This window comes from Myotis nattereri, assembly GCF_964212035.1.
Source record: "Myotis nattereri genome assembly, chromosome: 12".
NCBI lineage: Eukaryota > Metazoa > Chordata > Mammalia > Chiroptera > Vespertilionidae > Myotis > Myotis nattereri.
The window spans coordinates 53,927,503-53,955,391 of NC_138087.1; the positions used below are offsets into that span (position 1 = coordinate 53,927,503).

General features: G+C 42.5%; 1 protein-coding gene across 1 annotated transcript; it reads left to right on the top strand.

The window, feature by feature from the left end:
* Positions 1-18,626: 18,626 nt before the first annotated feature.
* LOC308528144 (phospholipid-transporting ATPase FetA-like) lies at positions 18,627-27,884 on the top strand. Its single transcript, XM_081103681.1, has 5 exons — positions 18,627-20,390; positions 21,752-21,975; positions 25,740-25,881; positions 26,646-26,776; positions 26,877-27,884. The coding sequence occupies exons 1-5, from the start codon at positions 20,258-20,260 to the stop codon at positions 27,060-27,062; spliced, it is 816 nt and encodes a 271-aa protein (XP_080959807.1). The 5' UTR covers positions 18,627-20,257; the 3' UTR covers positions 27,063-27,884.
* Positions 27,885-27,889: the final 5 nt, after the last annotated feature.

The following is a 27,889-nucleotide window of genomic DNA, read 5'->3' on the forward strand; positions in this document are numbered from 1 at the left end:
CATGAAATAACTAGAAAAAAAATACACACAAATTGTGTGATGCTAAAACGTAAACCAGGCTGCCCCTAGTTTATCAGTGAGATAGAGTCCAAACATTCATTTGTAAATCATTTATTCAAAACTCAGAATCCGTTTTCCCACAGAAACAATGTGGGAAATGGTAGACAAGTGTAATTGTGACCTAAGTTCTGCTTCCTTAAAGTTGGAGAAGAGAAGAAGGAGGATGTCTCCTCTCCCCTTTTCATTAGCACCTTGGACAAAAATTGAAATAGTTAAAATAAGTATTTACTCTGATTTCCATTTTTCTATTTTCAACATTGGGTCAGAACAAATGAAGAGAGTAAAAAATGTGGGTCTGAGCACCTCCTCCCTCAAATAAACAAACAAAATCCATGTTGTTCAATGCACCTCAGACAGGGCTACTACTGAAGCAATCTAACCCATGTTAAGTATGAATGATCATAGGAAGAAGGCACCTTGATAGTTTTCACTGTTTTAAAATGAAGGTGCTTTATGTTAACCATAAAGAGTCCTTAAGGCATGTTATTTTTCTCTTATTCTCATATCCACTCTGTTACCTCTGAATGTGACAAAGGCAGAAGGGAAAAGTCAGATAAAATGAAAAGAAGGCAATTAGGGGAGAAGCTACCCCACAGGTCAGCTGTTCCTGCCTGGAAACTTATCAGAGGATCAGCTCCTATAGGCTGTTTCCAATTTTCTTTATTTTTTTTTAAATTAAATCTTTATTGTTCAGATTATTACAGTTGTTCCTCTTTTTCCCCCCCATAGCTCCCCTCCACCCAATTCCCACCCCACCCTCTGCCCTTACCCCCCCACCACTGTCCTCATCCATAGGTGTATGATTTTTGTCCAGTCTCTTCCTCCATCCCCACACCCCTTTCCCTCCAAAGAATAGCTAGTCCACTCCCTTTCTATGCCCCTGATTCTATTATAATCACCAGTTTATTCTGTTCATCAGATTATTTATTCACTTGATTTTTAGATTCACTTGTTGATAGATGTGTATTTATTGTTCATAGTTTGTGTCTGTACCTTTTCCTTCTTCTCTTCTTAAAAGATACCTTTCAGCATTTCATATAATACTGGTTTGGTGGTGATGAACTCCTTTAGCTTTTCCTTATCTGTGAAGCTCTTTATCTGACCTTCAATTCTGAATGATAGCTTTGCTGGATAAAGTAATCTTGGTTGTAGGTTCTTGGTATTCATCACTTTGAATATTTCTTGCCACTCCCTTCTGGCCTGCAAAGTTTCTGTTGAGAAATCAGCTGACAGTCATATGGGTATTCCCTTGTAGGTAATTGATGGTCTTTCTCTTGCTGCTTTTAAGATTCTCTCTTTGTCTTTTGCTCTTGGCATTTTAATTATGATGTGTCTTGGTGTGGTCCTCTTTGGATTCCTTTTGTTTGGGGTTCTCTGCGCTTCCTGGACTTGTAAGTCTATTTCTTTCACCAGGTAGGGGAAGTTTTCTGTCATTATTTCTTCAAATAGGTTTTCAATATCTTGCCCTCTCTCTTCTTCTGGCACCCCTATAATTCTGATGTTGGTACGCTTGAAGCAGTCCCAGAGGCTCCTTACACTATCTTCATATTTTTGGATTCTTTTTTCTTTTTGCTTTTCCGATTGGTGTTTTTTGCTTCTTTGTATTTCAGATCTTTGACTTGATTCTTGCGATCCTCTGGTCTGCTGTTGGGAGTCTGTATAATATTCTTTATTTCAGTCAGTGTATGCTTAATTTCTAGTTGGTTCTTTTTCACAACTTCGAGGGGCTCACTAGACTTACTGAGGATCTCATTAAATTTATCGGCGGTCTTACTAGATTCCTTGAGTGTCTCACTAAGTTTATTGGCGTTTTCTAGAAAATTCTTGAAAAACCTTGAAAGTGTGGTTTTGAACTCTATATCCAGTAGTTTACTTTCCTCCATTTCTGTCACTTGTGACCTGTTTCTTTGTCTCCGCATTTTGGCTGCTTCCCTGTGTTGATAGAGTGGCTTTCTGTGCTAGGTGTCCTATGGGGCCCAGTGGCTCAGCCTCCCCAATTACCTGAGGTGGACACTCTTGGTGCACCTCCTTGTGGGCTTTGTGCACAGTCTTGTTGTAGTTAAGCCTTGATTGTTGTAGGTATCACTGGGAGGAATTGGCCTCCAGGCCAGTTGGCTGTGAGAATCAGCTGTGTCTGCAGTGGGAGAACTTCTGTGCTGGAGACACCCCTCCAGGGCAAGACTTGCTTCAGTGGGGCTTTGGTGCTCACTGAGTCTGCCCCCCAAGTGTGTCCCTTATGGATCTGAGGAGTTGTAATCTGGATGGTCCCACTCTGACCACTGAGTACACTGGCTCTTGGATCTAAGGAGGTGCTAATTTAACCTCTGCCTGAGGCTACCCAGCAGGAGCTCAGCTGTGACGCAATGCAAGTTGCCCTGGGGCCTTGGGCCAGCTGCAGTTTGTTAGGTAATTTTCAGATTTCAAAGGGCCAGGCTTTTCATATGCAAAAGCTGGCACACAGCTTGGGCGGGGCGGGGTTCCAGGGGATCAACAGCGTGGAGCAAGCAGCTATGGCTGCTCCTCAGTCCTGCCCTAAGAGGCCCCGCTGCAAGCACCTCTGAGAAAGCCACCCTCGAGGTCCGACCAATGCCAGACAGTCTAGCCTCTCCCCGTATGAGTCTGGGTCCCCAGAGACTTGCCCGGAACTGGAGTTCAGAGTAGTTGGGAGCTTGAGACTCCCTCCCGATTGAAAAAGACAACCGCGTCCTCAGCTGCCAGCCCTTTCTGCATGCGCCTCCATACCTCTGCACTTTACTTCCACACCGCACCTCATCTGAGTCTCAGTGTGCTTTTCTCTTTCCTTCTAGTTGTAGAATTTCCACTCAGCCAGCCTTCCTGTAGTTCTGGATGATGTCTGTTTTGTCTTTTAGTTGTATTTTTGAATTTGTTGTGGGAGGCAGCAATTTCTGGTGTTTACCTATGCCGCCATCTTGGTTTCTCCTGTTTCCAGTTTTCATTGATCCTTCCCTCCTTCTTCTGAACAACAAAGCTCTGAGGTCAAGTTTCTCTCTCTCCCTCACCAATGGGTTTACATGACAGCAGCAATAGTCATCTAGTGAAGCCTAAGCCTTCTATAAATTAGCTCTTGCAGGCCTTGCATGACTGCAGAAGTTAAAAATTTATGACTTTTTCTAGGTATGTTTTGGAAGAAGAAAGAGTGAAAAGGGAAATGCCCAGTAAGAGTAATCAAGTATTCTCTGGATCCAGATGATAACGCCTTGTGTGATAATGGTCAAAGTCAGAATTATAATGGGTTGGCTGGTGGCAAGGGTCCTGTGATCCAAGATTGATTGTAAGTTCCCAAGGAAGATGCTCTGATATGATTTTCAGATGCTGGCCCTGGCCTACCACAGGACTAGTAAGGAAACCAGGATAATGTATTTGTTTGTCCTACTCTGATTCAGGACCCTTCTTTTCTTGCTTTCTCCTTAGTGTTGAGATAATAAGATTGGGCAACAGTTTCTATATCAACTGCGATCAGAAGATGTTTTATGCACCAAAGAACACACCAGCACAGGCTTGTACCACCACTCTTAATGAGGAGCTCGGCCAGGTCAAATATGTGTTCTCAGACAAAACAGGGACCCTGACTAGGAACATCATGGTTTTCAACAAGTGTTCCATCCATGGGACACTATATGGTATGCATGTCTTCTTGTTTTTCCTGAGTCGTAGAGAACTACTTTTTAGTAGTTTTCTAGAATAATCAAGCTCTAAATTCACATTTGCCTCTTATTCTCATAGCCTTCTCTATTCACTAGATAAAATGTAAAGATCACTTAGCCCATTCAGTTCTATTCAAAAGTATTTAATTAGTACCTTGTAGATGCAAACCATCATGTTAGACATTGGAAATATCAAGATATACAAACTTATTCTCTATCCCAAGGAATTTCTGATTTCTTGGAATGTTAGTTCACTCTCATATTAAATCAGATAGAGAAATCAGCATATTACTGAAGCTGCTAATTTCTGGATTTTCCCTCAGGCCAATAAACAATCTTGAGAGAAGCCATCAAAGTGTAGTCAGAGTTTGCTCCGTATCTTCCATGCCCTATTCCTCATTTATTTCATGCCTTAATCATAAGCTTGTTTTATGTGAAAATTCATGCCCAGTGCACTAACTAGCAGAGATAGGCAATCACATCTAAAAAGCCAGAGCCTGAGTGATGTCTTCTGGGATGATGAAAAAACTTTGAAACTAGAGAGATGTGGTAGGTGCACGATATTGTGAATGCACTAAATGCCCCTGAATTGTACACTTTGAAATCATTATTTGTGTGTTACATGAATTTCTCCTCAACTAAAAAATAATTAAAAATTTTAAATTTAAAAGAAAGCTAGCACTCTAATATTTCTTATTACCCCTGTCAAACAAGGTTTATTTTTCGATGAATTGATTTGGGTGAGGATCTTATTCTCTGACTTATTGTAAGACCATACCATATACTAGATAAGGTTTAAAAGGATCATGGTTGTTTCTGTGGTTGGCCTCAGAACGTCTCCCACCCCCATTCTGTCTGTACTATCGACTGACCTAGATCTTAAACATTCTAGTTCTATTTTCAAATCTCTCCTAGGTAACTTTTCTGATTGGAGGGCTTCCTGAGGTACGAAGTCTCTCATAGATCCAGTGACTAACCTCCAGCCTCACCTCACTCTCACTTAAGAAAGAAGAGTTGGGACCCAAGCAGATACCTTCTTCTTACTGTTGGCTTGAGGAAGGAAGCTTCCTGTAGCACTGAGGACTAGGTGGCCTGAGTGGATTCCAGGCAGCTTGACTGCAAGTCTAGGATGATAGAATCAAAAGAAAAAAGCTTTTAAAAATCCTCCTTTAAATTACCATATAACCCAGTCACTTCATTCCTAGGTATATACCCCAAAAAATTGAAAACAGAATTCAACCAGATAGATATATGTTAGTGTTCATTACAGTACTATTCATAATAGCCCAATAGTAGAAACAACTCCTGTGTGCACAAACAGATGAATGGAAAACAAATTGTGGTATATCCATACAATGGAATGTTAGTCATAAAAAGTAAAGTCAACAATAAAAAAAGGTAATGAAGTTCTGACACATGCTACAACATGGATGGTCTTTAAAACATTATGCTGAATGAAATAAGCCAGACACAAAAGGAAATATTGTATGATACTTTGTAATATATAGAATAGGCAAATTTATAGAAAGTACATTAGAAGTTACCTAGGTCTGGGAATAGGGAGGAATAGGGAGATTCTGTGTAGGATGCTGGAAAAGTTTTGGATATATAATGGTGATTGTTGCACAACATTATAAATGTAATTAATGCCACTGAATTGTACACTAAAAGTGTTTAAAATGGCATATTTTATGTTATATATTTTTACCACAAAAAAACAACATTAAACTGTTCTTTAAAACCCTTGTCAAGTCTCTGCTCTTTTTACTTGCTAACAGGTGCTGTCTATGACAGGTTTGGACAGAGGGTGGAAATCTCTGAGGTGAGTGATTACAGTTCCCTGTGACAATGCATATGGGAACTGAGTGAGGCCTTGGTATACAATAGCATCTTAACACAAGTTGGGAGTCCCTTAGTCCCTGAAATATTAAAGCTTTTATTGGCCCCATAATATTAGAAAGCATTATATAAATGACCTATGTTTATTTGAGGAGATTTGTGTTTGTGTTTTAAAATGAAAATGGCTTTATGGGGTGGGGGGGGGGAGCGTATTTCTGTTAAAAAAAAATCTGTGCTCAATTTTAAAAATTTCAAACAATACAGAAATCTCTGAAGAAGAAAGTTAAGATCATTTAATCCAGTTTAGGCAACCAATGTAACATATGCTTTCCTATGTATACACATATATATAAATCTAGATATGATAGATAGATAGATAGATAAATAGATAAGAAGAAAGAAAGGGAGGAAAGGAGAAAAGATCATAGCATACAGGCTATTTTCAGCCTCTTTCTATTCACTTAACACTATATTGTGGTCCTCTTTCCACGTCATTAAAGTCTGCATCGTCATTTTGAATGAGTGTTGTATCCAATTGTATTGATATACCTTAATTTAACAAGACCTATTTTTATTCCATTTTGTTTTGCTATTATAAATAGCATTGTTTGGGTAAGAGATCAACCAAAGGACTTGTATGCATGCATATAAGCATAACCAATGGACATAAGACACTGGGGGGTAGGGGAGGCCGGGGGATTGTCAAGGGCGGGGGGAAAAAAAGGAGACATATGTAATACTCCTTGTAATACTTTAAGCAATAAAATAAAAATAAAAAAAATAAATAGCATTGTGATAAACACCCGATGCACACATTTTTGTCTCCTCTTCTGATAAATTTGTCATTGGAATAAAGTCTTAGAAGTGAAATTGGTTGATCAAAGGGTAGCCACATTTTAATATTACCATATTGCCCTTCAGATAGATTACATCAACATATAATCAAAATATATGAAAATTCCTTTCCCCCCCCTACCTTTGTCAATACTGGCTATTAACAGTGTTTTAATATTTAGAAATTTAATTGGTGAAAAATGATATCATTTAATTTACCTTTCTTTGATTACTAATCAGGTTGAACCATTTTTATGTTTATTTTCCTTCCCGATCACTTTATTGCCCATTTAAAGTTATTTTGTGAACGGCCTGTTCACATACTAATGCAGATCAGCCTCATGCCTGCCTCTTCAGTTTATCTCTCATCTCTCACCAGCTTCTAATTTTAAAGAATGTGCCAGCACAAGAACCCAATTCTAGAAAAGCCTCAGAAGAAGCTATATAATGATTTATCTTAAATTACTGAACCCACAAACTTCCCAGAGTTTATAACTGTGGTTGGCCAGGTCTAGGGCTTGGCATTGGATCTGACCATATTTCCTTACTGCAATAACAAAACTCTTTCTATATGGGATAGAGAAAAAAAGCCCATATAGCTCACTACAAACTCCCCTTGCCCCAACATAGCATCAGCAGGACAACTGTGTCTGTCTGTACTTGACATATTGGATCCCAGCCCAAGTAGTACCACAACTACAAAGAACTGGAGAAATATCCTTGAGAGTTCTAGTATGGACTGGAGAAATCTGTTAATATCACACTCCAGGGGATGAAAAAGCCTCAGGGTCAAATTAAACCAGGGAAAAAAAAAAATGTTTACCCAAGGTGGCTACCAGCAGCTTCACTGAAATGGAGAATGAGAGGCATGTCTATCTATAGGAACCAAGGTCATAGCCAGGAAAATGGTAATTAATATTAAGTCCAAAGACTGAAGCAAAGTCAAGGACCATGTGGGTTAGAAGCAGAAAGGAGTCAGGTATGCTGGCAGGGCAAGTAAAATGGTTTAAAATGAAATCTGAAACAAGTGGTATGTACAGAAGAGTCCTTGCAATGCAGGCTTGCCTCTATCTTGCAGTATTCTTCTCTAGCGCCCTTGTGGAGTTAAATCAGAATAATGTAACAGTGACATCACTGACCTGATACCATAGTGATATCAGAACTCAGTTCTATTTCCAGCTCCCCAAATCAGGCAGAGGACAGCCACAAGACAACACTTTTTCCAGATACCATTCACTAATAGTGCACAGTTACTCCCTCCTGTCATCAGGTTTGATTATCATGGATTTGGGACTTGGAAGAGTAGAGACTGAAGCTGGCCATTGATCATTCGGGGTAGCTGGGGGAGAAAGGGAGTAAGAAGGGTCTGCCAAGCAGTGCTCAGCTTGTTTCCTGTGGGATGAATCTTCCTGGCCCAAATGAATGGGTGGTCCAGGTCAGCGCTAAAAAGGCCTTAGGAACCAGCACAGGGTCTCCTCCATTTATCTTGCTTTTCTCTTCCCATCTTCCTAAGCGTTCTTATCACGTTACAGAAATTGCTCCCAAATTGACCTTTTACAGAGTGTCAAGCTGCTGCTGAGAAGTTTGTTCTGGCTTATGTGTTCCAGAAAACGGAAAAGGTCAGCTTCAGCTACAACGAACTGGCTGATCCTAAGTTTTCATTTTATGACAAGACGTTGGTGGATGCGGTAAAAAGGGGAGATCCTTGGGTGCACTTGTTTTTCCGCTCACTCGCATTGTGTCATACTGTCATGGCAGAGGAGAAAGCGGAAGGTGAGAAGGGGCCCGAGGCCTCACGAACTGAGAATATGTAGTAGAGTCTAGGTTGGTTGGAGGTGGGGGTGGTTCGTTATCTTTCTTAGTCTAAGAAAGAACTTTCTTTTTTAATGTTTATTATTATTATTTTTAATTCTGAAGATATTTTTTCCATTGCTTTTAAAAGAGAGTGGGAGGGAAGGGGGAGAGAGAGAGAGAGAAACAGAGAGAGAGAGAGGTGAGAGAGACATATCAATTAATTACCATTTACATGCACCCCGACCGGGGTCAGGGATTGAACCTATGACCGTATAATGCACAGACCAATGCCCTGACCACTAAGCAATACCAGTCAGGGCTAAGAAAGAACTTTCTAATAGGAAGTCTTACCCAGCAATGGAATGGATAGTCAAGATAAGTAGTGAGCTCCTAGTCACTGGAGATATTCAAGTAGAAAACAATCTCTTGGTCTTAAAGAAGATTCAGTCATTGGATAGGAGTCAGACTTGTTGCTATTTAGGGAGCTTCTGATCTTGAGACTATGTGATATTCTGTCATAGAGTCCATCTGAATTGTCCTCAAGATCAGTCCCACTGTCTCTGACAAGACTTCATGAAAGGTGAATAGACTTGTCCTTTTGTTACTTCATAATTTAAAGGTGTCACCCTAACCAGTTTGGCTCAGTGAATAGAGCGTCGGCCTGCGGACTCAAGGGTCCCAGGTTCAATTCCGGCCAAGGGCATGTACCTTGGTTGGGGGCACATACCCAGTAGGGGGTGTGCAGGAGGCAGCTGATCGATGTTTCTCTCTCATCAATGTTTCTAACTCTCTTTCCCTCTCCCTTTCTCTCTGTAAAAAATCAATAAAATATATTTTAAAAAATAAAAAAAACATAAAGGTATCCCAACATATCCTAGTTTCTTTAGTAATGAAATACAGGGTGGGGCAACAGTAGATGTGGATATGTGAAACACAATTTATTCTTGTTTATCATTTATTATTGTATTATTTTCTATACAAACAACTATAAACCTACTTTTGCTCCACCCTGTATAACTATATTATCCAGGAATTTATCCAAACCTTTTTTAGAAACAATGAGAAATGACCAATTAAGAAGACTTTTTCTTACCAAAAAAGAACTTAAGCAACTGAAAAAATCACATCCTTTAAAGTTAATATACTCTTTATATAATACTTCTACTTGATTACTTTACAGTTTTAGAAATTGTTTTCATTTATATTATCTCCTACAATCTTTACAACAGCCCTCTGAGGTAAGCAGAAAATGAAAAATGAACCTAGTTTTCAAGGAAACTGAAGCTAAAATAAATTAAAGGACTTTTCTAAAACCCTATAAGAATGGCAGAGATGAGATAGGAACCCAAATTTTACATCATCTGACCCCATGAGCTCCCACCTGACCTCTCCAGGTCTCACATTCCAAAAGCTGCATTTCTTGAAGCATATTTGGACTTTGTTTACTATACCTTGAATGGCAAGGAAATACACTAGAAAATAGTCTTATTGTCCCATAGATATACCTTATGGCTGACCTGAAATTATACTCCCCACCTACCTCATTCACAAGTATAAGACTCTGATTATGAATAAATGTTTTTAAAAATTTAATTGTCCTTCAGAAGATAAGTAATCCAAAATATATCTCAGGTTGTAGTGAAAGAGGAACTAAAAGAGGAACTCAAGAAATGTCTTGAGTAATATCAGATTGAAAGACTCATTGGACAAAGTAAGTCATTTAGCTTCCCAAGATGAGAGTTTCAAAGATGGCAATACTCATTCATACATATTTTTAAATTGTTTATTAAACCATCAATATTATTTTTTTTCCTTTCTCTTCATTTTATTTATTTTTTTTCTTTTAATTAAATCTTTATTGTTCAGATTATTACATTTGTTCCTCTTTTTTCCCCCCCATAACTCCCCTCCTCCCAGTTCCCGCCCCACCCTCTGCCCTCACTCCCCACCCACTGTCCTCATCCATAGGTGCACGATTTTTGTCCAGTCTCTTCCCGCATCTCCCACACCCCTTTCCCCCCCAAGAATAGTCAGTCCATCCCCTTTCTATGTCCCTGATTCTATTATAATCAACAGTTCATTCTGTTCATCAGATTATTTATTCACTTGATTCTTAGATTCACTTGTTGATAGATGCATATTTGTTGTTCATAATTTGTATCTTTACCTTTTTCTTCCTCTTCCTCTTCTTAAAGGATACCTTTCAGCATTTCATATAATCCTGGTTTGGTGGTGATGAACTCCTTTAGCTTTTCCTTATCTGTGAAGCACTTTATCTGACCTTCAATTCTGAATGATAGCTTTGCTGGATAAAGTAATCTTGGTTGTAGGTTCTTGGTATTCATCACTTTGAATATTTCTTGCCACTCCCTTCTGGCATGCAAAGTTTCTGTTGAGAAATCCGCTGACAGTCGTATGGGTATTCCCTTGTAGGTAACTGAGTTTCTTTCTCTTGCTGTTTTTAAGATTCTCTCTTTATCTTTTGCTCTTGGCATTTTAATTATGATGTGTCTTGATGTGGTCCTCTTTGGATTCCTTTTGTTTGGGGTTCTCCGCGCTTCTTGGACCTGTAAGTCCATTTCTTTCACCAGGTGGGGGAAGTTTTCTGTCATTATTTCTTCAAATAGGTTTTCAATATCTTGCTCTCTCTCATCTTCTGGCACCCCTATAATTCTGATGTTGGTACGCTTGAAGCTGTCCCAGAGGCTCCTTACACTATCCTCGCATTTTTGGATTCTTTTTTCATTTTGCTTTTCCGGTTGGGTGTTTTTTGCTTCCTCGCATTTCAAATCATTGACTTGATTCTTGCGCTCCTCTGGTCTGCTGTCGGGAGTCTGTATAATATTCGTTATTTCGGTCCGTGTATGCTTAATTTCTAGGTGGTTCCCCAATATAACATCGAGGGTCTCATTAGTTTTCTTGTAGATCTCATTAAGTTTATCGGCAGCTTCTAAACAGTTCTTGAGAGACCTTAAAAGTGTGGTTCTGAACTCTATATCTTCCATTGACAATTTTGTCCTGTTTCTTTGTCTCCGCATTTTGTTATGCTTCCTTGGTGCACCCCCTAGTGGTCTTTGTGTGCAGTCTTATAGTTAAACCTTGATTGCTGTAGCTAATTCCAGGGAGGGTTTGACCTCCAGGCCAAGTGGCTATGAGAATCAGCTGTGTCTGCAGTGAGAGAACTTCTGTCCTCTAGGGAGGTGCTAATCTAGCCTTTGCCTGAGGCTATCCGGCAAATGCCTCTGTGCAGGGCTTGGGTGGGGCGGGTCGCACAGGATCATCAGGGTGGGCCGGAGAGAGCAGTTATGGCAGCTCTCAGTCCTGTCCCCAGGGGCTCTGCCTCTCCGAGTCCCAGCAACGGCTGCAAACCTCGGAGAGAAAGCTGCACTCGCTCTGACCGAAGCCAGGCAGTCCCGCTTCTCCCGTTTGAGTCTGGGTTTCTAAAGACTCGCCTGTATCTGGAGCTCAGAGTCTGCGACTCCCTCCCGATTGAAAATGCCAACCGCGCCCTCCGCCGCCAGCCCGCTCCGTGCACTCCGCACCTCAGAATTTGACTTAAGCACTGCGCCTCCTCTGAGTGTCCGTATGCGTTTCTCTTTCCTCCTAGTTGTAGGACTTCCACTCAGCCAGCGTTCCTGTGGTTCTGGGTGATGTCCCTTCCGTTTTCTGGTTTCACTTTTGAAGTTGTTGTTCAAAGCAGCAAACTCCGGCGTTAACCTATGCCGCCATCTTGGTTCTCCAAACCATCAATATTATTACCCTCTAGCAGTATTTATTTAAAGTTTGGCCAGTCTTATGTAGGAGCACTTTATGCGGCACCATCTGCATGAAACTTAGGAGATCTGTTGAATATTCTATTTCTTGGGTCCTCCTCTGAGATTTTGTGATTCTGGATTAGTAAGTTTGGGTAGGTCAAGGAACTTGTATTTTTAACAAGCCCCCTAGGCCATCTTTATCCACTAAAGATGGAAAATAACTACCAATGTCTTTGTTCATCTGGATACGTTGCATGTACCTCTGTAATACTAACTCAGGTCTATGAAATGAGTTGAAAATATTGGAAAGAAAACAATTTGACTTGTTCTATACAACCGGGCCTTTTAGGGCCAAACTATGAGGAATTTTTAAAGAAAAATATCCCCTCTTGGGCGCCATCTTTATGTAAACCATTTGGAAGACAGTGTTACTTGTGGGTGGACTTCAGTTGCACCTCTCTGGGCTTTGGCTGCTCTCTTCTCTCCTGCCAGGTGAGCTGGTGTACCAGGCTCAGTCCCCAGATGAAGGGGCCTTGGTTACTGCTGCCAGGAACTTTGGCTTCGTGTTGCGTTCCCGTTCGCCTGAGACAATCACGGTAGTCGAAATGGGAAAAACCATAATCTACCACCTGCTGGCTATTTTGGACTTCAGCAATGTGCGCAAGAGGATGTCTGTTATTGGTAGGTGGCCCTCCCAGTAGGTCCTCTCTCCTCATTTGTCTTTCATATACTTTTACACATTGAGTCTCTCTTTACACATACGTGTTTTCTCCCACCCACATGCCTTCTCACAGGTACCATGCCTCAAATACTAAGGCACAGCCATTTCCACTTTCTCTGTTACATATCTTTATATTTAAACACAAAGGGGGCTTGCTACCATATACAAGGACCCTTCTTTAGTGTTCCTGAGTAATGCCTTGTAAAAAACCCTTAAAACTAAGATAAAAACAGAGAATAAATCCATAAAGACTGGACTTGGAGTAAGAGGTGGGGGCAGAAATATAGGGGAAATTTATACTGTCTTTTGCTCAATTAGTTTGGGTCATTCTTCATCCTTGGTCATTACTAGGTGTGAGCCTTAGTGTGGAACTCAGACTTGGGAAGCTAAATGTGCATCTGCATCAGTCTTCCACAGGTGATATTTAACCCATGGAAGAACTGGTTCCATAAAGTGCTCTCTCATCCTCACCAGCCTTCACCACATCACTTATCCTGCTATCCCTCAGTTGCCCAGACAAGTTCTTCTCACAGTGGGCCTATATAGTTACTTTGCTTGATTTGCTTATTCTTAGTAAAGACACCTGAAGATCGGATAATGTTGTTCTGCAAGGGAGCAGACACCATCCTTTGTCAGCTGCTTCTTCCATCCTGTACACCCCTCAGAGATGTGACCATGGAACATTTAGATGTAAGTGTGTAGGTTGTAGGGGAGGGAAGCTGAGGGTGGTTCTGTGTACCTGGATATGTATCCACATGTGTCCCTCTGTTATGTTTCTATATGGGTGTATATTAGTGTCTGTGTCTCTTTAATTGATGGAAGAATAAAAACTACCTCAATCTGTGGGATTCTCACTGACCACATTGTCAAGGAGATGGATGGCACAGGATCCCTGGAGCATAACAAGATTATGTCGGTGGGACCACTTACCACAATCAGAATAGTTCTGATTCCTGGCTTTGGAGGTCTCATGGTCAGACCTAGAATTTGCTTCAGAAAAGGTCTGCTGGTGTGGGAGGCCCCATCCCACCAGCCATGATGAGATCTGATTGTTTTTAGGATCTGGAGCAGAAAGCACTAGGCCTGAGCTGTTTAGGACTGTTTGATACCATCCTCTGTTGACTACGGAATTAGAATCCCCAAGGCTACCTCCCCTCTACCTACCCCACTCCACATCCACCCTCTTGGATTTGAGATATATCAGAGTGTGGCTCCAGTGTGCTGGCACTAGAAAGGAAAACTAGATCCATATTCTCTGGGGTTTCTACCCTTCTACCTGGATATATAGAGGGTTGGGGGAATAGGAGAGGGAATGGGATGAGGAAGAGGTAAATCAGGAAAAAGTATTTTAAAAAGGCAATATATTAGAGAAAATGCTATTTAGGCCATTTTGGCTTGACTCTATATTAACACATAGTCAGAAGTCAGAAAAAATGGCCAATACGCACATGAAAGATATTTAGTGTCATTAGCCATCAAAAAAATGCAAATCAAAACCATCACTGGGATAGGTGAAATAACAAAGATGACCAGACAATAATAAATATTGACAAGAACATAGAGAAATTTTAACCTTCACACATTGCTTATGGGAATATAAAATAATGGAGCCATTTTGGAAAACAGTCTGGAAGTTCTTGATAATATTAGGTATTGGGTTATTATATGATCCAGCAATTCCACTGCTAGGTATACTTCCAAGAGAAATAAAAATATACATCCAAAAAATATATATATATACATCCAAACAGAAACTTATACACAGATGTTCATAGCAGCATTATTCACAATAGCAAAAAAGTAGAAACAACCCAAATGCCCATCAGTGGATGAGTGGATAAACAAAATGTGATGTATCCATACAATGAATTATTTAGGCACAAAAAGAAATGACATAGCCCTGGCCATTGTGACTCTCCATTGGAGCATTGTTCCATACACCGAAATGTTGCAGGTTTGATCCCTGGTCAGGGTACATACAGAAGGCAACCAATTGATGTTTCTCTTACATTGTTTCTCTCTTCCTTCCTCTCCCTCTAAAATCAATATATATGTCCTCATATGAGGATTTAATAAAAAGGGGGGGGGGAGATGACATACTCATACATGCTACAATGTGAATGAACCTTGAAAGCATGGTGCAAGAAGCCAGTCACAAAAGGCCACATGTTGTATGATTTCATTTATATAAAATGTGCAGAATAGGCAATGTGTAGAGACAGAAAGTAGATTAGTGGTTGCCAGGTTTTGGAGAGAAGGGAATGAGAATGATGCTAATGGGGTTTCTTTCGGGGGTGATGAAAATGTTCTGGAGTTAGAAGCTAATGATGGTTGTACAACTTTATGGATAAGTTTTTTTTTTTAAAAAAAAAAACAAACTTGAATTGTATTATTCAAAAGACTGAGTTTTATGTTATCTACATTATATCTCAAGTGTTTTTAAAGTTGGTTAAGCCCAGCTGATGTGGCTCAGTGGTTGAGCATCGACTCATGAACCAAGAAGCCACTGGTTCGATTCCTAGTCAGGGGGCGTGCAGGAGGCAGCCCATCAATGATGTTTCTCTCTCATCAATGTTTCTATCTCTGTATCCCTCTCCTTCCCCTCTTGCTCTAAAAATCAATAAAAAACATATTTTAAAAAATAAAAGTTGGCTAAGTATCCCACACAGGATGGTTCTTATGTCTTACACTGGTTCCAAGAGGCCACAGTATTTTTTATGGGCTTGTCTGAAAACTCTTATCTTTCAACCTTCCAGAACACACGAATTAGGTTATCTTCTTCAGAGGGGGTCATAAAATGGTTTCAGATCTTTTGACCTGTTTCCTATACCAACCTAACAGCAGTCCATAGTGGAGCCTGACTACATTACAATCTATTAACCACTGAAGATAAACCTATGAGTTAAGCTGCAAAAACATACACATGCAGAAGCATAGTTCTAGGACCTCTAGGACAGGGATCAGCAAACAGGCCATACAAAAATAAGTGGCAGTCAGGATTTTGCCCCAGAGCCCTCGTTTGCCCACCAGAAGAGAAAAGTAAAACAGAAGAGATAATAAGAAATACTGTTGACATTGACATGGGCTGCTAAATTATTTGTTGAAGGGTTAATCTGTCAGTGGCCCTAGCCATTTTGGTTCAGTGGATAGAGCATTGGCCTGTGGACTGAAGTGTCCTGGATTCCATTTCGGTCAAGGGCACATGCCCAGGTTGTGGGCTTGATCCTCGGTGGGGCGTGTACAAGAGGCAGCTGATCAATGATTCTCTCTCATCATAGATGTTCCTCCCTCCCTCCCTCCCTCCCTTTTTCTCTGAAATCAATAAAAAATACATATCTTAAAAAAATAATCTGTCAGTGTATTGTTAAGCTTGCCAACTCCTGTTCTCAGTATCCTATGCAAAATCAGTTTCTGCCATATTTTTTCCTTGTTAAGAAGTTTCTAAGATCTTCTCTCAGACTTCTGTTTCATAGCTTCACCTGCCAACAGTACAGAGGTTTACAAGATGGCATTCCTTACATATACTGCCTTATGTTAATTTCACCTGATAGCTAACATCAAGCACTACGGAGTTACACAGAGAACTAAGAGCAAAATATCAAGATGATAAATTCTATTTCTCTTTGCTCTTATAATGCAAAAGTGAATTGTTTTGAAGCTCACTGTAACAGTGATCATGTAGAATTGTTATTCGTGTGCAATTCTCAATACACAAAATCTGCTTCTGATCCACCCTCAGTTGAGTTATACCCTAAACCACCCACATTCTCACCCAGCCCTCCTTGTGACCAGGAGGATACTTCTGCAAGACAGCAAGCTATGGTTAGGATATATCTCAGTGGCCATGGAGCAAAAAGATGCTATTTCACCCAGAAAACACTTCAGCAGTGGCCTCACTAACACTGCTGAGTCAACTAGTTATAGACAAATACTTAATATGTGTGCTATTTATGAGATGTTTATTGAATACTTGATGAAGGAAGTCAGAGACAGGAAAATAAAATGAATGTATGCTTGTCAAAAATAGAAATACCTTTTTTTTATAACAACTTTTTTCTTTTTACTCCATTTTCATATTATAGACATCATTAACTTCTCTGTAGGGGCTGAATTTTACAAGAAATAAATCTAGGAGGCTTGGTTTTTCCTATGGTCACACGGCAAACTAGCTAATTACAGATAGAAGCTAAAACTTTCTGTCAGTATTCTCAAACTTTACCCCCTACTAGTACTGCTGGCCCAATCCCTAAGACATTTTGCTGAGAAAGCTCAGCAGTTGCTTCCTGGTTAGGGTAGGTACTTGCCCCATGGTACTAACCATTAAACCCTATTTTGCAGACAGACGGGGCCTGTGGAGTCAGTCTGCCGCTCCCTGGACTTAGCCCTAACCCAGCCCAGGTCCACTCAGTGCACATACGTGTCTTCCAGGAATTTGCCAGTGAAGGCCTGCGCACCCTTATGGTGGCCTACCGAGAGCTGGACAAGTCGTTCTTCCACGCCTGGTTCAGGAAACACAGTGAAATCTGCTTTAGTTTGGAGGATCGGGAAAGTAAAATATCAAGTATCTATGAAGAGGTCGAAAAAGACTTGATGGTTAGTGGGAGGAAGCCAGGGGCAGACAATGGGGGATGGCGGTCAGCCAACTGAGCAAGGGCTGTGAGAGTGGCTGCCAGCAAAGCAATCGCTCAGGCTCTCTCTGGAGACTGGAGGCTGAATCCAAGCTACAGAATATCCTGGAAGCATGCTTGAATCCAGGGAGAAGTGAAAGTCTGTTGAGAAACAAATGGTTTAGAAGTGGCACACAGCATGTATGACTTGGGCAAGTCTTTTCCCTCTTTGGTCCCTAATGTGCTGTGTTTCCAAATTTGATTTCAGCATGTGGTTGAAAAGCTACCTCCGTTGAGAGGTGGAGTGTGCTGAGTTTTGTAGTATTGGGTTCCTCATGCCAGGACAGGGCCAGCTCACTACAGAGGATGCTGAAGTGCCCACTGAACTGTTGGGTACCACTAAATGCTGTGACTCTCCTTTTTCTTCACTCGTTGCTATCTCTGTTCAAAGCTCTTAGGGGCCACAGCCATAGAAGATAAGCTGCAAGATGAAGTACCTCAGACCATCAAAACGCTGAACAAAGCCAAAATTAAAATCTGGGTTTTAACTGGAGATAAGCAAGGTAAAGGGGAGTACCTCACCTGACCAATCATGTCCCCTATCCACCTTAGCCATTTCTTCCTGTTGTTTTTTTCTTATTCATTTATTTGAAATACCTTATAACCCAGGTCAAGTCTATTAGGACAATTCCAGTTTTACATACAATTTGCTAACTACATACTTTATGCTAGTTGCTGTATTAGGCAGAGGACACAGCTGTCTGTCATCCAGGAGCTCACAAGCTAAAAATTCTGGAGTTGTCTTTGACTATACCCTCTCTGTTTTTCCAAAGATTCATTCTCTCACCATGTCTCATCAGTTCCTCTGAAAATCCTCTTGGCTTTATCACCACCCTAGTTCAGCCTTTGTCCCCTGCTGGCTGAACTTCTGCAAAAACTTCTGAACTGGTCTCTGTTTCTTGCCCTTATTCATTTTAGTATAACCTACAAACAACCTAAAACATTCTACTTTTATGATGTTACTCCTCTGCTCATGTCCCTACAGTGGCTCGACATGGTAGTTGGACTCCACTGTCTGGCCCTGCAGACCTTGATAATCTGTTGCCTACACATCCTTAATCTCCATCCTAATGCGACCATCATCTCCAATATGTCCCAAAACAAACGAATTTTCCTCTAGCGCCTCTGTTGGAATTGTTTCCCCATTTGAAATGTTTTTCTTCCCGTAGACAAGTCTTATTCATCCTCAAAGCCTTTCTTCAAGAAAGTTTTTCTGACAATTGCAACTCTCCTCTGACTATTAATACCACTTTCAGCCAGGGTTCAGGACTTAATTTTTTTCTTTAGTATGAATTTATTCTGAATTTCAGATTTATTGATGTAAAGGAAAGACTACAACCTAAATATCTCAGTCTCTCATAAAATCCAGCATAGAAATGTGCACAGTTCTGTATCCTGATTGCTTGGAGAAGTGGATACAAACTGCAATTGCTTTAAGAAACGGGAAGGCTTTGTAGAAAAGGCTAAGCCAGAATAATTCTAGTTATCAATAAGTAACTCAAAGTCTCTACCTAAAGTAGACAGTCTTCTGTGTATGTTTGAGTATGGTCTCCGCTGACTCGTGAAAAATGCACTTTGCATCCATGGCAAATGTCGACAAATGGGCCCTGTCTGTAGCCCACTGTTAGTGTCTGTGTAACTGTATACTGTGAAAACACCCTGTTCTAGTCAAAGTGTGACCTGTGTTCCCCCTTCCCTGCAGAGACTGCTGTGAACATTGCCTATGCCTCTAACCTATTTGAGGATGATATGGATGGGCTGCTTTTCGTGGAAGGCAAGGATGATGAGACTGTTGAAAAAGAACTCAGGTATAGATCAGAGAGCTGCCACAGCCTGTCCCTGGAGTTCCCAAGAGTTCCCACCCACCTCCTCACCCAGTATGACCCCCACACTACCAGAAGGAATAGAAGAGAAATGGAGGAAGGGAAAAACAAAAAACCTAAAGTATTTGAGAGAATTTTGTGAATAAGCACAGGGTTCAAGAGGCTGAAGTGTGGGAGTAGGGTGGGGAGGTGAAGTGTGGTGTGTGAATGAATGGTCAGGGACCTAAGGCAGTGGCAGGTCTCAAGTCGGATGTCCTGGCTGGTGCTTTTCAGAGGTTCTATGTCCATCTTGCCCACTTTCACTCTGGGGCACATTTTCCTTCCTAAGTTCTGGGGCTTCAGGTCAGACACTGACCACTCCTCTTGGTTTTCAGGTCAGCATTGTACAAGATGAAACCTGAGTCTCTACTGGATTCAGACCCAATAAACAGTTACCTTGCCACGAAGCCCAAAATGCCCTTCAGGATACCTGAGGAGGAGCCCAGTGGCAACTATGGCTTGGTCATCCATGGCTACAGTCTGGTGGGCAACACAGAGCTACAGATCTGTTCTCTTCCCCCAGGGGACTTGTTTCCTAGGACCAGCCCACTTCAGGGAAATTTCAAGACCCACGAGTCACCCCATTCCCCCTCCTTTCAGGTGCCCTTGCCTGACAAGCACCTTTCTCAAGCCTTCTCTGGGCAGGAATAATGAGGGGGGAAAAGCCAAGAGCACATTCCTTCCTTATCCAAATTCTTTACTACTGATGTGGCCTGTCACTTAGCGGGATGGGGGAAGTGAGCAGAACCAGGTCCTCCAAAAAGAAATTTGGCTTTATAGCCCAGTCAACTGATGAGACCCAGTGAGACCCTGACTGGTTTCCTGCTGGAGGCAGGGTCAGATGTGAGGGTGCCTAGAACCCTTGGGAGTAGAGCACCTTGGAAACAGGTGTACCTGACCTCTCTCTGTAGTACAGGAGAGTATGGAGGGGAGGGGAGGGTCCTAGGAAGGTCCTGTCCTGAGAACCTTTTTGGGCAGCCTGAAATGTGTGTGTGCCCTGGTGCTGCAGGCCTGTGCTCTAGAAGGGAACCTGGAGTTGAAACTGCTGCGAGCAGCATGCATGTGCAAGGGGGTGATCTGCTGCCGGATGACACCCCTTCAGAAGGCCCAGGTGGTGGAGCTGGTGAAGAAGTACAAGAAGGTGGTGACACTGGCCATCGGGGATGGGGCCAATGACGTCAGCATGATCAAAGGCATGTGAGCCCCCAGGCTTGCCCTTTCCTTCCTCTATTGGCAAAACTGATCTGAGTGACACTGTGTTACTGGCTTACACTCCTGTATATCATATATATTGTACATTGGTACTGTTTTTCAACTACATTCATGCTCCTCTATACCTGCATTCCCATTTATTTACACATATATACATCAGCCCATACCCAGAGGTATGTATGCACATTTAGATTCATTTCCTTAACACTTATACACATATAGATACACACAGCTCCCACAAGAAACCATGCATATATACACAGAACAGGCTGTGCTACTACCACACTATCTTTCTGAGATGGCATCAAAGCCCACAGAAAGGACCTCTGGACAGAAGTCATAATCTGTTCCTTTTTTGAAGGCTTTAGGCCTGAGCAAATTAGGCTGAAGACAGGCCGCCCAACCATGGAATTAACTGTGCGGCCCAATGCAGGGATCTTTTCCACCCTAAGGCAGTGTTGTAGAGAGCTTGCCCTGACTCCTCTGGCTGGAAGAGAAGAGCAGACTCACTGGTACTTTGGACCAATAGAAACAGATGGCTGAAACTGGTTTTCGTTTCAGCTGAATGTTGTTAGCCTCCAGCAGCTTGTAGTTCTGTGCGATATGGACAGCATCTTGAGGTACTCCAGCCCAGCCTCCCTCCATACAGGAAACATTAGCAGATACTCCACTAGGAAGTGTTCTTTCTCTCTCCCCCAGTTTCTAGAACGTATCTGTTTTTTAGGACCTTAGAGTTTTTAATTATCCATTAAGCAATGCAATAGTTTTGTGCCAGAAAAATCAATGAATTTGACCTACACTACAGCAGACTAATTAAAAAGTTTTAGGAACTTCCATGTTATCTTCTTTACCCAGAAAAAGTCACCTTAGACTTCCTGAAGAACAGTAACAAAGTAATAGATCACTTATTCCTCCCAACAGTTGGATTTTAGCTGCTTAGATAAATTCAGATAATTAAATATTGTGTTAGATTGGCATCCATCCTGCATTTCTAATTGATTTAAGTGGCTTCAGGAGATATGAAGAAATGTTGACCTCAACATCTGTACAGTAAGACAGAGCCCGGATGGCTATAGTAGGTGCAAAAACCATTCAAGACCATTTCTAAAACTAGGCATGACAGGCATTCTTGAGCAGCAGCATCCAAAACAGTGCAGATGAAGGAGCTGTTTTCTGACTTGTGGGGCAGTCCACTAAGGAGAAAAGGCTCAACTGAGTGCCATTTTGAGCTGGTCTAACTGTTTTCCAAATGTAAAATAAGGGATTTGTACAACACGACCTCAGCCTTCCTGTTACACTTTCAACTTCTGTGACTGAGAAGCTTCTGGGGTTTCTTTTGCAGCTGCCCACATTGGGGTCGGTATCAGTGGCCAGGAGGGAATGCAGGCCGTGCTCAACAGCGACTTCACCTTCTGCCAGTTCCACTATCTCCAGCGTCTACTCTTGGTCCACGGCCGCTGGTCCTATAATCGCATGTGCAAGTTTCTCAGCTACTTCTTTTACAAAAACTTTGCCTTCACTCTGCTGCACTTCTGGTATTCCTTCTACAACGGGTTCTCGGCACAGGTAGGAGGTCAGGTGGTATTCCCCACTTTGGTAAACTGGGTCTGCCCTGTCACCCCCACTTCAGCCAGCTCAGACTTTTTCTCCTCCAGAGACCAAATGTCTGACATGCTGCCATCCATCTGTAAAGCTCCTCACCCATGCCCATCCCATCTCCGAACCCTACACTTAACCTTAGATTTCCAAGCCCTAATTTATCTGGCCTGGCTCTGATTTGGCCTTGACTCCTACCTTCAGAATTCTCCCATATTTTCAACTTTTTCCTGACAGAGACCTAGAGTTTCCAAACATATGTAATGGGAGTTTTTCTTTCTTCCTTCCTATTTTTTTAAGCATTCAAAGTAATCTTTATGGAACAGGCTAAGCCTCAAGAGGCCCCTGGGTCTTGCCAGCAGGCTGGTTATGGTGTTTACCTATAGCCATACTTGGAAACACAGCTTCCCTTTATTTCTCCTTCCCCAACCCCAGAACCCCCTCAAAAAAAATCCAAAAAAACCCACACACTATTTTTGTTCTAATGATTTTTTTAAAACTGTAAGAGACAGTTTATTTGGAACATCTCAGAGGTAGCAGTAGTGAGCCGTAGAAGAAATGGGTTCAGGATCAAGTTATAGAGGCAAAAGAAGGGCTCTTGGAGCACCTGGGGGGAGAGGGGAAGGGCAGGGCTTGGGTGTGCTCCAGAGAGAGAGCCCCACTGGGTCCTCCATCCTGAGGGCTTTTATCTGGAGGTGGATTCACCAGCTTTCCAGGTGTGTCTCCTCCGCGTCATGGTCTCCACTGATTGGTCATCACCAGAGCAGAGGGGGGTCATTAGTCATGCAGCTGGTCCTGATGTCAGCCATAGCATCTGGTTTTGCTACTTTTCTGGCTCTGAAACTGAAACACAGCTGAAGGCTAGATGTCATCTCCAGGGGTTAATAGTTAAGGGAGTGGATGTGCAAGGGCTTGTAGTTTTGCCTGTTGCTAGGCACCATCTACACCTGGCATTTCTACTCAGGAGTCTCTCAAAGATTCCCAAGAGAAACAACCTCCGGAACAATTCTCTTGGGAGATCCCTACTACCTCTGTTGCCTTAGACTCCAGGAGAAAAGGACTAGTCAGCAGACAGTAGGAGACTTGTGTACCTGCAGTGTTTAACAAAGCAGGTCTGGTTTGTGGGAGGTGTAGGTATGTGCATGTATGTGTTGCTGCTGACCTCTTGTGGCTAGTAAGGAAAGGAGCCCTCTCTAGGCCCTAGGATGGAGCACCTAGCAGCAGGTTATCCTGCTTGCCAATGTTAGAAAGTGTCCAGTGTTATAGAAGCTACTGAATGCCATAAAGCAGATAAAGAAAAAAGCCCAAAGGTTTACATTCCTGAGGGGTATAACTAGCATTCCCTAGCACCCTCTGGATCCTTTCTGTGCAGGGAGGAGGCAGTGCAGGTCATGGCAGGGTTGGTCCAAATCAACCTCAGAAGGTTGGCCACAAACAAGCTTGATATAGCCTTGCCTCAGTCTGGTAGCCAGAGTTCTAGGTAGAGTAGGACCAGTAGAGACTGGAGTCAGCCATCTCAGATTTCTGAAATTCAAATCCTGCTCTAAATTAGTGTAGTGATGGATCATTGGGGGGAGGGGTGGCGAGTAAGGGCTGCCTGTGATCTGGGCGGTGGCGCTGGGACTTTGGAGAAGAGTAGAATCTAAGAAATCTCCTTGGTGTCCTTCCAGACAGTTTATGATACCTGGTTTATCACTTTCTACAACCTGGTCTACACCTGCCTCCCTGTCTTGGGCTTGAGTCTATTTGACCAGGTAAGACTAGCAGCAAGCCTTTAGTCAGAGATGAAGCCCCTGGGCCCTTGAGGAATATTCCCAAGAGTGAGGAGGACAGAAAGAGCTGAGCTCTACAAAGTCAAGTGTAAATGGAATAATTTCCAGAGCAAGGAAGGGGGCTTATCACTGGAGAGGTATCATGGGGTAGAGAATCCTCCTCCACATAGATTAATCATCAGTTTTAGAAATCCAAGCTTTCTTGTGTTCATTTTATCTTTGTAGAGAGTAACATGGAAATTGTGCTGTACAATAATTTGAGTATGTACCAAAGTAGTGAAAGGAAATAGAGTCATTGGGGCAGGACTAGGTAAAGCAAGGGACTTTAAGAGAGGAGAGACCCATACAGAGATAAGGAGATAAACCAATGCAGGGAGGCCTAGATGAGGGTTCTTGAAAGCTAAGCATGGAAGTATGGGTATGATACCTTTGAATTGTAGGAAGTCAGCCCAAGGGAGCCATCTGTCCCTGTCAGAAATACCCTGGGCATTGGAGGTCCTGGTACCCTACTTCTCTCTCTTCTTCTCCCTCAACCTCCAGTCCTGGGCACATAGAATAGAAAAGGAGTCTCCAAAGAGAAATAAAGTAGCTGAAAGAGGACATCATGGGAGCATGGTTCTCCAGCAGGGTAGGAAGGAAAATTCTCCATGACGTAGCTGCCAGCCTCAGAGCAGCAAGAGGAATGAGTTGGGTCACTCAGCAGTCCTAACTAGCTTCAGTGGTCTAATTTAGGGATCCACAACCTCTCAAAACAAGCCCCAAGCTTTGTTACCCAGAGTTTCAGATTTAGGAGAAGAGGATGATCCAATGTCATCCATGTAGAGAATCCTCTTACCTGAGTCACCAGTAGCCATGGGAAGGTGAGAGGCATCACAGAACATGGGTACCTCCAATCAACTCTCTGGTCCCCGTTGGCTTCCCCCTCTCCTCCCACTGGAACACTTAAAACTGGGGACTCGTATCCCAACTGCCTCCCCCACCCCAAGATCCAGTCCTCCCTTCCAGCTATCCCAATCCTAATTGTCTCCTTTCTTAAAGTCCCCAATCCTCAGTGCTTCTAGGTCAGTGATGGCGAACCTATGACACGCTTGTCAGAGGTGACACACGAACTCATTTTTTTGGTTGATTTTTCTTTGTTAAATGGCATTTAAATATATAAAATAAGTATCAAAAATGTAAGTCTTTGTTTTACTATGGTTGCAAATATCAAAAAATTCCTATATGTGACACAGCACCAGAGTTAGGTTAGGGTTTTTCAAAATGCTGACACGCCGAGCTCAAAAGGTTCGCCATCACTGCTCTAGGTCCTTCCCACCGTCTTGACCTTCTCCTAGCTTTCTTCCACCACCTAGATCCTTGCCTAGAGAGTAGGACTTCAAGCAGTATCTGTAGTCACTGATCTGTCCTCTGGTCCCACTTCTCAAGTAATCCATGAGGAAGCTCCTAGGCAGCTGGCAGCAGATTCAGTGTGGGGAGAAGCCTCTACTCTGATGGAGATGGGACCTTCCTGAGCCTTCCTCCTTACCTTCTGGTGTTTCCAGGATGTGAATGAAACATGGAGCCTACGCTTCCCAGAGCTGTATGAGCCAGGCCAACTCAACCTCTATTTCAACAAGAAGGAATTTTTGAAGTGTTTAGTACATGGGATCTACAGTTCCTTCGTGCTGTTCTTTATACCTATGGGTACCATTTTCAACTCAGTGCGCAGTGATGGGAAGGAAATCTCTGACTACCAATCCTTCTCCCTGATAGTGCAGACCTCCTTGCTTTGGGTGGTCACAATGCAGGTGTGGACGGTAGTGGTGGGGGTAAGGGCATTGGATGGGGAGACTGTCTGGAAGAGAGGGAGGGAAGCAAGGAGGGAAGGTGGGAAGGGAGAATCCTCTATTATAGAATTGGAGAATGGAAGTGGCTGATAGGTCCCAGGTTATAGAATATTGCACATAAGAGGGTGTTTTTCAGATTGCCCTGGAGACAACCTACTGGACGATGATAAACCACTTATTCACCTGGGGTAGCCTGGGTTTCTACTTTTGCATCTTACTCTTCCTGTACAGTGATGATGGCTTGTGCGTAATATTACCCAATATCTTCCAATTCCTAGGTAAGGCTCTGTCCAGTGTGTGGCAAGGGGAGGGGGGAGGTTAATAAATGTTTACTGAGCAGCTATTACTATGTGCTAGGCTCCGCAGAGATAGATAGGAACCAGACATGGCCGTTGCCCTAAATGGACTCAGAATCTAGCTAGAGGAAATATTTTACCTTATAGAGTTTTAAGACATTTTTAATTTCTTATCTAATTTGATCTTTGCAAGCATCCTCTGAGGTAGTCAGAGCAAGAATTATTAGCACCGTTTTAGAGACTGAAGGTTTTTAAATTTTAAATGACTCAAATCTAGGTCTCCTGGTTCCCAGTCCAGTATTCTTTTCACTGTGGCATCCTGCCTTATTGTCTCCCATATGAATTTCCCTTCTTTCCTCTTCACTCTGATGAGGACAGGGAGAGTATATATGTAGATATAGCTGGCTCCCACTTCTATCAAGCCATTCATCCCCCTCCCCCGAAAAAAGTCCTCTATCCCACTTTTGTGTCCAGTCCAACGCTCTATGATTCCTATAAGCTACCTCCAACTCCCCTGTCCTGCCCAGCCTTTAGAGGGAGACAAAGGCATGTGGATTCACAGTGACTTTGGCTGTAAAAAGGACCTCACTGCAATTCTTTTGCATTTATATTATTTCTGAGGAGACTAAACTGTCTCCAAATCAGTAACTTCCTTCTTTGGACTGCAGAGGTATCTAAGTTCTGGCTGACAGCCCCTTCCTCTATGCTCTGGTTCAGCCTTTCCCCTCCTGGCTCATTGTTTGCAGGTGTGGCAAAGAACACTCTGACTGTGCCACAACTGTGGCTGAGTATTGTCCTCAGCGTGGTCCTCTGTGTGTTGCCAGCCCTTGGGTACCAGTTTCTCAAACCACTATTATGGCCCTTAAGTGTGGATAAGGTGAGTGAAACGGGGAATCTACTGAGATATCATTCAATTCATGACCCTCTTTGCCTTTGCCTCTGTGGATAAAAACCCTGTCCCCCTGCTCTGGCTATAGGTTTTTGACACAATTCATGGCTTGAGACATCCACTGACATACCCAGTCCGGAGTAAACTGAAAATGACAGGCTCTCGACGTTCTGCCTACGCGTTCTCCCATAAACAGGGCTTTGGGCCCCTCATCACTTCTGGCATGTTTATGAAGTCCAAGTGGCCCAGGAAAAACATTACTCATAAAAAGTAGAGAGCTTTAGGGAAACCCCAAAGGAATCAGTCACTGCTCTTCCTCCCTTGTTTTCACCTAACTTAGTAAGGAGGGCTTAGTTACCCTGGGAAAGCAGCAGAAACCTGCTTCCACTCTCACTCCAGGGCTCAGCCTCTTCATCCCCTAGCAGGCGGTGCCCAGGTAAGGCAAAGAAAGGTAAAGAAAGAGCTCCCAGATATCCGTCAGAGTTGCAGCATTTCAGGAAAAAAGTGACTTTAGGCCTCCCTGCTATCAACTCTTCGAAGTTTTAGTCCAGACAAGCAAATGTGGAAGTAGTGGGCAAAAAGGGGCAGTGTGAGGAAGGGGGAAAAAAACCCAGAACCTAAGAACCTGACTCGGGGTCCTGTTTTCCATACTCAGAACAACGATTAATCTTGCTAGAGCCCCACACAAACAGTCCCATTCAGGCACCCTGCTCTGGTTTGTCTGGGGGATTTAGGAAGAGTCTTTTATTGGCCTTGGGTTGCAAAAGGAGGAGACATCTGTGAAAATAATGGTCATAAGAAGCTGAAGGAGAGTATCTGGACCAAAAGAAAAGAAGTGGTTCTTGCCTTAAAGACAGCTCCAAATTTTGCCTTCTTCTCTCTTTGATGCCTTTGACCCAAAAACTGATATCTTTTTGGGCCTCAGAATTGGGAGGAAGAAATTGCAGAGGATTAAATCTTTTCTTGAGGGGGTGTAGCCATAATTGGTGAACATTTGTCTTTATTCCATAAAATTATTTTGAGAAGAAATTGTATTTACTTGGGAAATTGTTTGTAAAAATGTTGGTGGAGCAATAAATTGCTTATTTTGGAGTGGAGAGA